This window comes from Panthera tigris, chromosome D1 (genome assembly GCF_018350195.1).
Source record: "Panthera tigris isolate Pti1 chromosome D1, P.tigris_Pti1_mat1.1, whole genome shotgun sequence".
NCBI lineage: Eukaryota > Metazoa > Chordata > Mammalia > Carnivora > Felidae > Panthera > Panthera tigris.
The window spans coordinates 76451400-76464422 of NC_056669.1; the positions used below are offsets into that span (position 1 = coordinate 76451400).

Here is a 13023-nt window from a genome sequence, read left to right on the forward strand (position 1 = left end):
GTTATTCAAGAAAGTGGAATATGGGATAATGAAAAAATTGACCTGCTACCAAACCCCTGACAAAAATGTTTCTCTTGATCTCTGAAATCAACCTGCAGAACTTTTAGCTCCTGAGGCAGGTACCATTACAGTTGTTATGCTATTAAAATTTCTGCAGAGCCATTTTTCTCGAAGGGTAGGGAAACTGTTCGAGGCTACGTTGGGATTGGTTTGCTGCTGATATAAACATTTCTGAATTGTGTTTTCTTACATGCCCAAATAACCTAAGAACCTCAAATTAAAGAACAAAGCAGATTGACTAGGCACAACCAGACTTTTTTTAAAAGCAAAATTGAGTATAATAATAACAGCTTTCAGAAATTGTGAAAATGTCAATGCAAGAAAATTAGTTCTAATGTAAGCTTAGCCATAGAATTTTATTGAGGAAATTCTCATCTGAGCATGGAACATTTAAATAATGAATTTACAAGGAGAAACACAAGGAAATCACAAAAAGCCATTACTTACAATAAGAAAAAACAAGTACACTTTAATGATTATAGATTTGAGTGTGGAATATTTTGCCTGATTTTTGTTTCATTGCCTCTTTGTCATTGGAGGCCTGTCAGATGATTTTGGTAAGTATCATGGGTGAATGTCTTTGTGTTTGCTCAGCAGAGAACAACAGTTGCAATATGTAAATAGGGTGCCTCCTCCCTTTGGATGCCTTGGGATATGTATAATAGATTAAGTTGGCTTTGTGCAGAGCAAACAGGTCTGTATTACCAAGAATATGAATGATGTGGGTTTCCATAATTGCTAACATCTGGCTTTCCATAAATCTGTTAAATTGCATGGAAGCTGAATTAGATTTCTGTGTCATAAGTAAAGCAATTACATGGAACTTTGTAGACAATATGGTCCTATATTCAACTGCAAAATCCTTTCATTTTGGAGCAGCAAAAGCAAATCCAGGGTTTTTTTGCGCACACTAGGTGTGTTTTAATTGAGAGAGAAACACTGCCAATATGCTTACAACTTTGTAAATGAAAAAATAATTAAATATTAGAAAAGCATGTTATAGTTGGCCATTAATTGCCAATTTAGAGAGGATTTCAGAGAAGACCTTAAGTTAAAGATTCTTTTGCAGCTACTGGTTGGAATCTTGAAATTACTCTTCCAGACATTTTCTGAAGTGCTTTGTTAATGGGCCTTCCTCTGTCCTTGTCCTCATGCATTTGACAGGAAACTGGAGTGGGGAGGGAGGAGGGAAGGTTGCCTTCCTGTTTCAGTGTGGTTACTATTTTGCCATATTTATTATACTATAAACCAGACTTATGGGCTTCCCCAGATGAAAACAATAAAATGTGTTCCCTGAAGGGGAAGGTTGTGGTTCTGTCTTCTGCTTTCTGAACACCCAAGAGACCAAATTTTAGTGAAATCGGCTTTATAATAGTAATGGTCTATAAACTTCCCGGATTAAGTAAGTTAAGTGAAAACATTGTACAACCACAGTGCTTTCTATTGTACTCGGCACTGAGAAGAGAATAAGGAAAAAAGATTTAGTCCTTGTTCTCAGTGAGCTCACTATCTATGGAGATGGATATATTAAGTGTGTAAGAGCTAAATGCAAGGATAGCATTGTATATAGAGTACAGAGTCAATAGTGACTGTTTCACAGAATGAAGAATGGTGATGCTTGATCTTGATTTTGAACATGACATAGGAATGAAGATATCATAGGAAGGGAACTGCTTACTTTGTAAATTAATTTATACACCAACCCATTCCATGCAGACTAAGAGGAAGGAGAGAAAGGAGAGGGAGAGTACTCCCATAATGAGAAAAGGCATAGAGGAAACAACATGGACTCTTTGTGGATAACCCATTGCTTTTGAACAAAAAGGGGAAGAGACAGAAGCTAACAACTGGAATGTTAGATCAAGGCTTATATGCTGGGAGCTTAAATCATCTATTATAGACATCAGAGGACGACTGAGAGATGGTAAGCAGGGGTGTGATATGGACAAATTTGCTTTTTAGAACACCAGTCCCTTGCGGAAGGTATTTAGAGCAGTCATTCTCATCTGACTGAACAGAGCCCCAATATCTGGATCCTACTTTATACACCAATTAAATCAGTCTCTAGTGCCGGTGAGCCCAGGCACCAGTACTTGTTAAGAGCTCCTCAAATGTGTCTACTGAGCCCACAATTGAAAATCATTGGATTAGAATGAGAAGTCGCTGGAGTCAGGAAGACCAGATAGGAGGCTAATGTAGTAGTCAGGGACTGGTGTGAAGATTTGAGTTAACACAGAGTTCAGAGAAATCTGAATATTTTTTATGATTCCATGTGTTATCTATCAAGTTACTCTCTATCTGTATCTCCCAGACATCCAAACTAGAGTGTATATGTGATTAGAGAAGAGTAAGACCAAATATTTTCATTGCCACTTTGAGCAAAAGCCAAGGAGTGAGAATAATGCAAACATATCAGTTTAGTATTGTTCCAAGATAGGATCTACCACCAATGTTGTCACTGCAGTGGGAGTTTAAGGAAGTGACTGATTACTATGAATTGGCATAATATTGGGAGATGCTTAATTGAGGAGGTAGGGCTTGAACTTTGTCTTAAATATCCACATTCTTTACATCAAGAAATATGTGAGTTCTTATGTTATCTACAATTTTTAAAAGACCAGAAATTCATTGGGTATTGTTTTAAACAGGGGATAAATAAGTGTCAGAGAGGCTAAATAATGTGACCAAGGACATACAGTGATATGTAAAATGCCTTTTATGTAGTAAGCACTCAATTAAATTGAGAACTTGTTTTCAAACATGGGTCGCCTGACTCCCACATCCAATGCCACTCTTAATTGAGAAGAGTTAGAAGAAGAAGACTTGGGAGACAAGAAAGGTTTCCAGGTAGGAGCACCATATGGTCAGATGTGTGGAGAATAGCATGGACACAATGGAACAGTAAAGACATAACTGAGGTCAGATTGTAGTTGACTGGGAATCTGGGTATTGTAATTTGGGTTCATTTCCACAGTTTTTAAAGGAGGAATCATGGGGTGCCTGGGTGGCTCAGTCGGTTAAGTGTCTGACTGGCTCAGGTCATGATCTCATGGTTTGTGAATTCCAACCCCTCATCGAGCTCTCTGCTGTCAATGCAGAGCCTGCTTCAGATCCTCCAACCCCCTCTCTCTCTGCCCCTCCCCTGCTTGTGTGCTTGTCTGTCTCAAAATAAATAAATAAACTTAGCAACAACAACAAAAAGAGGAATCGTTGTTAATTAACTAAATGTCTTGACTGAGACTACATTTAATGAGACAAAGACAAAAATAAATCTTGGAATAAAGTATTTGAACTCCGTAACATTTTCCACTTTGTACCTTTACTGTGAAGCCAAATTTTCCAACAGTGCATGCAGTCAGTAATAGAAGATAGGTCATTTATTTCTCATTATTTTTAAGTCGGAGTAGTTGCAAAATTATAGAAAACTTTGAGTAATTATGTAATTCTCAGAATTTCAAGTAAGGATACTAAAGAGGATCCATATAAGATCTTATGCTTGGAAGTGAGTTGCAATATCTAGAGGGTTAATAGTTGAAAGTAGATAAAACCACAGAACATTCTAGTATTCTGAAAGATGACTCTAGACCTTGAGTTGGTTCAGAAAAGAGCTCTAGAGCATGTGTTAGAAGGCCCAGGATACCACCTTTGCTTCAACGTGGTACTAGATGTGTGACCACTTATTCATCTCTGTGCCTTAGTTTCTTATTTTGTAAAACGAAAGTAACTATTTCCGTCTTTGCAATTATATGACATAATTCCTGGAAAAGCTTCAAAAAACGTTGACACCCTATATAAGTATAAAGCACTAACAGTAAATATATATTATGCCTTTAAGCACTATTGCTTTGAGTACTTTAGGAGAAAATGCCACTTAGAATTATTTTTTCTTTAATTTAGCTCATAACCCTTAACCAAATGCCCACAACCTATACATATTTAACATGAAATTTAGGAAGTAGAGTAAGTTAATTCATACTGTTCTTTTTTTTTTACGTTTGTTTATTTTTGAAAGAGAGAGTCGGGGGGAGGGGCAGAGATTAGGGAACAGAGGATTTGAAGTGGGCTCTGAACTGACAGCAGAAACCCCAATACGGGACTTGAACTCACAAACCGTGAGATCATGACCTGAGCCTAAGTCGGACGCTTAACCAACTGAGCCACCCAAGCACCCCAATCTATAATGTTCTTATTTTAACTTACTATAGGGATTAAACTTCCTGATCAGATGCCTAACAATAGTTATCTATATGTTCTTCTAGTGTTTCTCCTTGTCACCTACATAAGGACAATGTCTTAAATGTCATTGTTAACATTTATAATACCTAGTGTTCAAAAAAACCTTGTGCACAGAAGGATCATCTGAAGGATATTTGAAGGACATAGCACTAGATTGACCAGTGGAGTACAAGACTATGATAAACAAATGACTGATATCTTTAAATCATGTAAAGATTGTCACAAATAAGAAAACTCAAGTTGACTTTTCTTGAGTGGTCTAAGAACTAGCACCAATAAGTAGGAGTTCTAGGAAAATATATTTCATTTCATTTAAGGAAGACATTTCTAAAAGAGTTATCCGATGGAATTGGCTGCCTTTTGAAGTAATAGATTGCCCACTGGGAAGAGGCTCAATCCAGGACTGGACAGCTATGTGTTTGAGATGTTAAGGTCACTCAAGCTTTGAATGTCTGGGAAAGCTGACTGGATTTTTGCTTTCCCTCCATATTTAGCTGTCATTCAAAAACCATAAAATATATGTGTGTCTTCCATCCTCATCCATGCTATATGTACCATAGCTCTAAGATGTTTTTTTCTGGGGACAAAAATGCTTCTGACTATTAGGATGGAGAGGATTTGATTAGGCAAGACAACTACCAAGAATTAGTCCCTCTTCTTTCACACTTGGCCCCAGGATCTGGGGGAGTCTGATTGGTTCAAGGTTGCCCTAATTGCCCACTTATTCCTACTCAGTGGATGATCTATTCACACCTTTTCTAAAAGACCCAGATCTGTATAGGGTGCATCCCCACTGTTAATGAATTAGGACTATTTATGGCCTCTAGATGGTACAGCTCTCAAGAATATCCTAAAACTGGATTAGAGCTGCTACTGGATAATTTAGTAATTGGAGTCCAACAGCTGCAGGTTTGAGTATGAGACCTGCCACCTATTAGCTATATGACCGTAGGCATGCTATTTCATTTCTATGAGCCTCAGCTTCATTATTTGCAAAATATAGGAACAGATTTTCCTACACAGAGCTGCTTTGCAGAGTAAATGAGATAATGCATGTGAACAGCTTGGCACAAAGTAAATGCTCAGTAATATTAATGCTATTGTAAATGACTATTTTCTAATCACAATCTTGGCTAAATTGTAAAGCTCTGTGCCTTCTTTATTGCAGACATTGATGAATGTGCCTTAAGAACCCATACCTGTTGGAATGATTCTGCCTGCATCAACCTGGCAGGGGGTTTTGACTGCCTCTGTCCCTCTGGGCCCTCCTGCTCTGGTGACTGCCCTCATGAAGGAGGACTGAAGCGCAATGGACAAGTGTGGACCTTGAAAGAAGACAGGTGCTCTGTCTGTTCCTGCAAGGTGAGACTAATACAGTGCGGCAGGAATTGTAACTGTTCTTTTCCTCCCTTCACTCTTCTCTTCCACCCCACCTCTTTCCCCCAGGCGTTGACTTGCTGGTCTCCTGTAGTTTCTGAAAAGGCTTCTCTCATTCTAATCCATGCTACAGCTAATGATGATGCTGAGTGGCAGGCAAACCTGTTTTGAATTGATCATGCCATTAGTGAGAAGTGAGGTGTGCAGTTGAGAAGAGACTGCAGAGCACAGGGGGAGTAGGGCAGAGAAACCAATGTTGGTGCTCCCACCGAGAGCCCGCAGTGCCTTTTAGGTTGGTTGGGTGAGAGATTTAATGAGCTCTCATTCCACACTTACACAGACTTGCTGATTAAAACTACTCTTTGCCTGAAATGATCACCTGCATGAACTTGCTTATTTTTGTGGTAACATCATCCAGAAAAGCAAGGCACATAGGCTTGCTTCCAGCGGTCAGAGATAGGTGGACCTCTGTTCTGAACAAATGGAAATGATAGTATGAGACCTTCTGATAAATGATGTCTTCTTTCCGTTCTCACTGCTGGGCTGGCTATTCCTTACATTAAGTTGTTTGGAAGTGAGTTTAATGCTTATGAAAATAAGCCTGTCATCCCCCGGTTTTAGCTTTATGCTTTGCAAAATGGGCCTATTAAAATGTTTGATTTCCTTGTGCTTTATTTTTTCTTTTGTTGATCTTGCTTATTCATTTTCCTTTGAAACTGCTTTACTGTAGCTCTTGCATTGTATTTTTATGTCTGTGGATGGGACTTTTTAATCTTGGGCTTTATGGGCATGGGAACCACAAGAAATGACTTGTTTAGTAGTCTCTTAGGGAGCTGGTGTCCTGATAAATTCAGAGAGCTCCCTGGGAATAGAATGGAAACGAACCTTCATTCACCTGTCTTCAAGTCTACCACACCTCCAAAGGACCTGGGAGCACCCATTTAGGAGAGCTACATTACCAAGTGTTTAGATCATTACTCCATCATGCTCACTTTTTACCTTATACATGCATCTCGTTCAACACATCCAAACACAGGTCCAGTGACCCCATTTACTGAGCACCTCCTCTGTTCCAAGCACCCTGTAATTTAAAAACAGCATCACACTTAATTCTTATAGCACAGCTTTGAAAGATAAAGTTTCTGAGTTTTAGGGCAAGTAATGTACCCTAAATATCACAATACATAAATATCCAAGCTGGGACTTGAATTCTAGTAGTTTGCCCCAAATTTCATTGTTTTCTTATTCTGCCACAAGTCCTATAACTCTCCACAGATGATATCTGCTCATGTATTTAAAACTGATTAAATAGGCAATCTAACCTGATTGAGCTCAAACTGTAACCTTAGTACTATATTAGTGACACAAAGGGCAAAGTTTTTAACAGAAAGAAAAGCTTGTTGTGGTTTAAAATAGTTGAGAAAGGTATATAGAAAAGGTTGGCAGTTAGGTCTCCATTCAGCCAGCAAAACAAGAAGGAATTCCTTTATTAGTGCTTTTCTAGAAAATATTGTTTTTCCCAAACTTACGAGGATGATCACAACCTGACCTGGAAATCCTTTTTAGGATTTGCAGAGCCCCAGTCTCTGGAATCAATAAGAGATTTTTGTTGAGTCTTGAGTACTGTGTGAAACCAAAATATCTTTTTCAGTTTTTGTTTTATTTAGGCCCATGGGAGGGAACTTAGCAATCATTAAAACTTCCCAAAATTTCATTAATTAATTATGCTAATAATCCAAGCAATATAAGTTGATTTATTCTGCTTTGACTCTTTAAACTCTTGCCAAAGTCAGAGGATTAGACTGAAATTCCACAAAAAAATGAACAATCCTTGTAATCTTATATTGTTAATGTAATGGCACCTCTATCACCACCCCACCACCTTATGAATAAAATACAGGGAAGATTTCCTTCTTTGTTTCTTCGTTTTCCAATTGCATTTATTACTCATTAATAGCATAGCTTCCAAGAACTTGTGGAAGGAGAGGACAGCTTTGATTTAGGAGATAAATTAAAGGGGTGCCTGAGTGGCTTGGTGAGTTAAGTGTCCATCCGACCCTTGGTTTTGACTCAAATCATAATCTCAGTTTGTGAGCTTGAGCTCTGCATTGGGTTCTGTGCTGACAGCAAAGAGCCTGTTTGAGATTCTCTCTCTCCCTCTCTGAACTGCCTCCCTAGCCCCGCTCAACTCTCATGTACTCTCTCTCTCTCAAAAGAAATAAAACTTTTTTTTAAAAAAAGAAGCTAAGTTAAAAAAAAAGCTCTAAAAAGTTCTTTAAAAAAGAAACTAAATTAAAAACCCTAAATCAAATTCTGTAGATCATTCTCAAAAAAATGAATTTGTGGCCCTGCTTTTTTCTATTATTTGCATCTAGAAGTATTTTAATCCAATTTCATAAGCAGTAGCTCCAACACATAAGCATCCAAATGGACTATAATGGCGTCACCATCTTTGAGGCTAAGAAGTCAAGACTGAGACAGAAATACTGGCTGTTAAACCATACTCTTGTTTTCAAATTCAAATAAAACTAAATCACATAATAGCAGAATTATACAAGCCAGCAAAGGGTCAAGGTTTACTATTCAAAGAAGCAGAGTCAAAGCAGTCTACAGATTCAGGGAAGTCCCTAGTATTTTTCATAAAACTAGAACAAATAACCCTAAAATTTTTATGGAACCACAAAAGACCCCAAGTAGCCAAAGCAAACTTGAGAAAGAACACAGCTGGAGGTATCACAATCCCAGATTTCAGATACACCATAAAGCTATATTGATCAAAACAGTGTGGTACTTGCACAGAAACAGACATAGGTCACTGGAACAGAATAGAGAGACCAGAAATGTATCCACACTCATATGGTCAGTTAACCTACAACAAAGGTGGCAGTCTCTTTAATAAATTATGTTGAGAAAATCGTACAGCTACATGCAAAAGAGTGAAACTGGATCACTTCCTTACACTTATATACAAAAATAACTTGAAATGGATTAAAGAACGAAATAGGAGACCTGAAGCCATAAAATTCCTAAAAGAACATATAGGCAGTAATTTCTTTGCCATCAGCCTTAGCAATATTTTTCTAGACATGTCTCCTCATGCTAAAGGAAACAAAAGCAAAAATAAACTATTAGGATTGTAACAAATAAAAGCCTTTGGCACAACAAAGGAAACCAGGAATAAAATGGAAAGGTCTACTGAATGAGAGAAGATATTGCAAATAATATATCTGATAGAGATAATATCATAATATATAAAGAACTGATACTGATCACCAAAAATAATCTGGTTAAAAATGGGCAAATATCCATTGTGTATATAAACCACAATTTCTTTATCCATTCATCAGTTGATGGACATTTAGGCTCTTTCCATAATTTGGGTATTGTTGAGAGTGCTGCTATAAACATTGGGGTACAAGTGCCCCTATGCGTCAGTACTCCTGTATCCCTTGGATAAATTCCTAGCAGTAATACTATGTGGCAATGAGAAAAAATGAAATATGGCCTTTTGTAGCAACGTGGATGGAACTGGAGAGGGTGATGCTAAGTGAAATAAGCCATACAGAGAAAGACAGATACCATATGGTTTCACTCTTATGTGGATCCTGAGAAACTTAACAGAAACCCATGGGGAAGGGGAAGGAAAAAAAAAAAAAAAAGAGGTTAGAGTGGGAGAGAGCCAAAGCATAAGAGACTGTTAAAAACTGAGAACAAACTGAGGGTTGATGGGGGGTGGGAGGGAGGGGAGGGTGGGGGATGGGTATTGAGGAGGGCACCTTTTGGGATGAGCACTGGGTGTTGTATGGAAACCAATTTGACAATAAATTTCATATATTAAAAAAAATGGGCAAATATCTGAATAGACATTTTCCAAATAGGACATACAGATGGACAGTAGGCACATGAAAAGATGCTCAGCATCATTAATCATCAGGGAAATGCAAATCAAAACCACAATGAGATATCACATCATACCAGTAAGAATGGCCAGTATCAAAGAGACGAGAAATAACAAATGTTGTCAAGGATATGAAGAAAAGGAAACCCTTCTGTACTCTTGGTCAGGATGTATATTGGTGCAACCACTGTGGAAGTTATTCAAAAAATAAAAATAGAAATACCCTATAATCCAGTAATTCTACTGGGTATTTACCCAAAGAAAATGAAAATGCTAAGTTGAAAATACATATGCACTCCTGTATTTATTGCCACATTATTTAATGTAGCCAAGATATGGAAGCAAACCAAGTGTCCACTGATAGATGAATGGGTAAAGAAGATTTGGTATACATATGCATGTATGAAATGTTGGAATATTACCCAGCCATGAAAAAGAATGAAATCTGGCCATTTACAACTACATGGGTGGACCTGGAGAGTATTAGGCTAAGTCAAATAAAGATAAATACCATATGATTTAACTCATGTGGGATCTGGAAAAAAAAATGAACAAACAAAAAAAGAAACCTCATAATAAAGAGAACTGATGGTTGCTAGAGGAGAGGGGGTTGAGCAGATGGGTGAAATTAGAGATAGAGATTAAGAGGTGTAAACTAGTTATAAAATAAATAACATGGAAATGAAAAGTAGAGCATAGGGAATATAGTCAATAATATGGTGATAATATGATATGGTGACAGATGATGACTATACTTATTGTGGTGAGAGTATTGAGTAATGTATAGAATTATAAAATCACTATGTTGTACACCTGAAACTAATATATTATTGTATGTCAACTATACTTCAATTAGAAATTTTAAAAATGCTCAGGTGATCAGGAGAAAAAGTGGCAGCATCATGAAATTCTCAGGCAGTTTCAGAAAGAGCCACCTTCATTCAATGATGACCAGAAAGAAAACAAACAAACAAACATGGGAGTTAGGCATAGATATTACAAAAATGGGAGTGTGGAGTACAAATTAAGAATACGTACTTGAACAAAATTAGATCATACATGTGAAGAAACATTTAGATAAAACTTCTTTAGACCCTCAAAGAAATTAAAGCAAGAATTCCAACAAGATAGACAAAAAGGCAAGAGCATTAAACGAGAAGGAGAAGGAAAGCGGCTCCTGGAGAATGAATTGAGGGGAAAATCTCTGCACTATGAAGACTACCTCAGAAGCTTTTTGGAATCAAACCAGTACTGCTGCCACAGAGATGAGGGGGGAAAACCCACTAAGTATGAAAGGGAAAGGTGGAGAAGAAATATGATTACGTGACAGATATGGAAGCTGACAGTAATGATTTAACACGTAGTGGGTTTTCCTGAAGACAACACAACAAATGCAACAAAGCCAATTTCATAGATAAAAGAGAAGGATGACTGATTTGTACACCAAAAGGATTCTCTTACTATAACAAGACCAATCATTGTAAAGCCATCAGGACCAGTACTAGTGCCATAAGCATCAGGACAGCATAAGGTCAGCGTATCCTGGGAAATTTCAGGTTGGCTTCAGACTTTCCTCCAAAACTCCAGATGCCAAAAGACAGTGGAAAAATTATTTGCAGACTATGGTAGGGAAAGTCTTTGAGCTAGGCACTCATAAATACTTCTTATGTTGTAGGCTTTAGTTGATGGAATACATATTAAAAGAAGAATCAAAGAATGTAGGACTATGAAGAGAAAAAAACTATACAAGCCAGATGTCAGAAGCCACTCAATCTCATACACGACCAGTGTTGTCATATCATAAAGAGATTAATAACTTCTTTATGATGCTTCAAAATTGTCCTTCAAAGAGAGACTATAAATGAAATGTGTCCTGGCATGCTAAAGGTGAAATTGGTGCATTTTTCCCTAGATTATATTAGCCACTAAATTAAAGTGCTTTTATCTTCTTATTTTGACCCAGTGTTTATATTATCCAAGGACAATAAGCCTCTTTAGATAGTATTCAAAATAAATACTCTGCTATATGATTCCTGTATTATACTTGGAAGATGGAATATCATCTCCCTCATTTAGACTTAGAAGAAAGTTGAATTTAAACCTAGACAAAGCCAGAAATCAACCTTTTTCACTCTACTCTTATTCCTGGGTTCTTTTCTCTTCCCTTAAACTCCTTGGAATATGCAACTTCAAGGCATTCCACCAGGAATGAGAAGAACTGGATTCTATTCCAGGCATTGCTAGTAATTGGCTTCGTGACCTTGAGCAAACAACTTAGCATCAGAGCCTTTTTCCTCAGCTGTACAATTGGCTGGATGATATCAGAAGTTCTTTCTGTCTCTAAAATTCTGTAAGTCTGGAAACTGCTAGTGACATTTATGCCCTCAGTATTTCTCTCTCACCCTTTCCAAAATGTTTTAGTTTGTGGCTTAGTATCATTATTCATATAGACCTTTCAAATCCTTTCCAGGATTTTCTTTTGTTTCTTGCCAGCAGCTGGCATTTCTACATTTACTTTACAATAAGTATTATGTATACATTTCTTTGCATATTATACATTGAAATAGGATTAGTATGTCATCATGTACAAATTATTCTTTCAAATTCTCTACACTACAAAGAGTGATAATTTGGGTCAATTTCATATTTGAGGGTTTAAATATTTAAATGGTTTAAAAGTAACCCGGATTTCACAACATTGCATTTTTCCACAAGGTTTTCAGCTATTCTAACACCTGCTTAAAAATGTCAGGCACTTAAAAAAAAAAAAAAAAAAAATGTCAGGCACTTCAGGATGTCTGAATATCACTATAGAGCTGAGTACACCAGCATTAGTCTTTTGAGTCCATTAATTTTATGTATATAACAGTAGGAATTTTTCTTAAAACATAAGTTTTACATGGAAAGGTTCAAACCTATGCTGAATATTTATTGCTTTTGTATTCTGTCATCTAATTGTGTTATTTTATATATTTTAAATATGAAATACAGCATGAAAATTATAATGTTAAATTATTTTAAGTATATTTATTTATTTTGAGAGAGAGAGAGCGAGCAGGGGAGGGGCAGAAAGAGGGAGAGAGAGGATTTCAAGCACAGAGCCTGATGTGGGGCTTGAACTCACAACCATGATACCATGATCTGAGCCGAAATCAAGAGACAGATGCTTAACCAACTGAGCCACCCAGACACCCTGAAAATTATTATATTGAATCACTATTATATTATTAATATTATGTTAATATGATAAATATTCAACAGAAAGGATTGATAAATACTAGAAAAAATGGTAAACTTGGAGTGAAATCTTTCAAATTCTTTCCCTAGTTTTTGGCTCTCTATATAATTTTTTTTTAATATTAGATTTGAGAGAGAGAGAGAGTCAGTGAGTGAGTGGGGGAAGGGCAGAGAGAGACAGGACAGAATCTGAAGCAGGCTCCAGGCTCGGAGCT

The 13023-nt window shown here is 37.1% G+C and overlaps 1 protein-coding gene across 3 annotated transcripts in view; it reads left to right on the forward strand.

Annotated features, from left to right (window-relative positions):
- Positions 1 to 13023, forward strand: part of NELL1 (neural EGFL like 1) — an 885592-nt gene that overhangs the window by 859481 nt on the left and 13088 nt on the right. For all 3 annotated transcript variants that reach the window (XM_042959041.1, XM_042959043.1, XM_042959042.1), the window contains one exon: positions 5465 to 5658. In XM_042959041.1, the coding sequence (XP_042814975.1) occupies positions 5465 to 5658 (194 nt within the window). The remainder of the gene's footprint in view (positions 1 to 5464; positions 5659 to 13023) is intronic.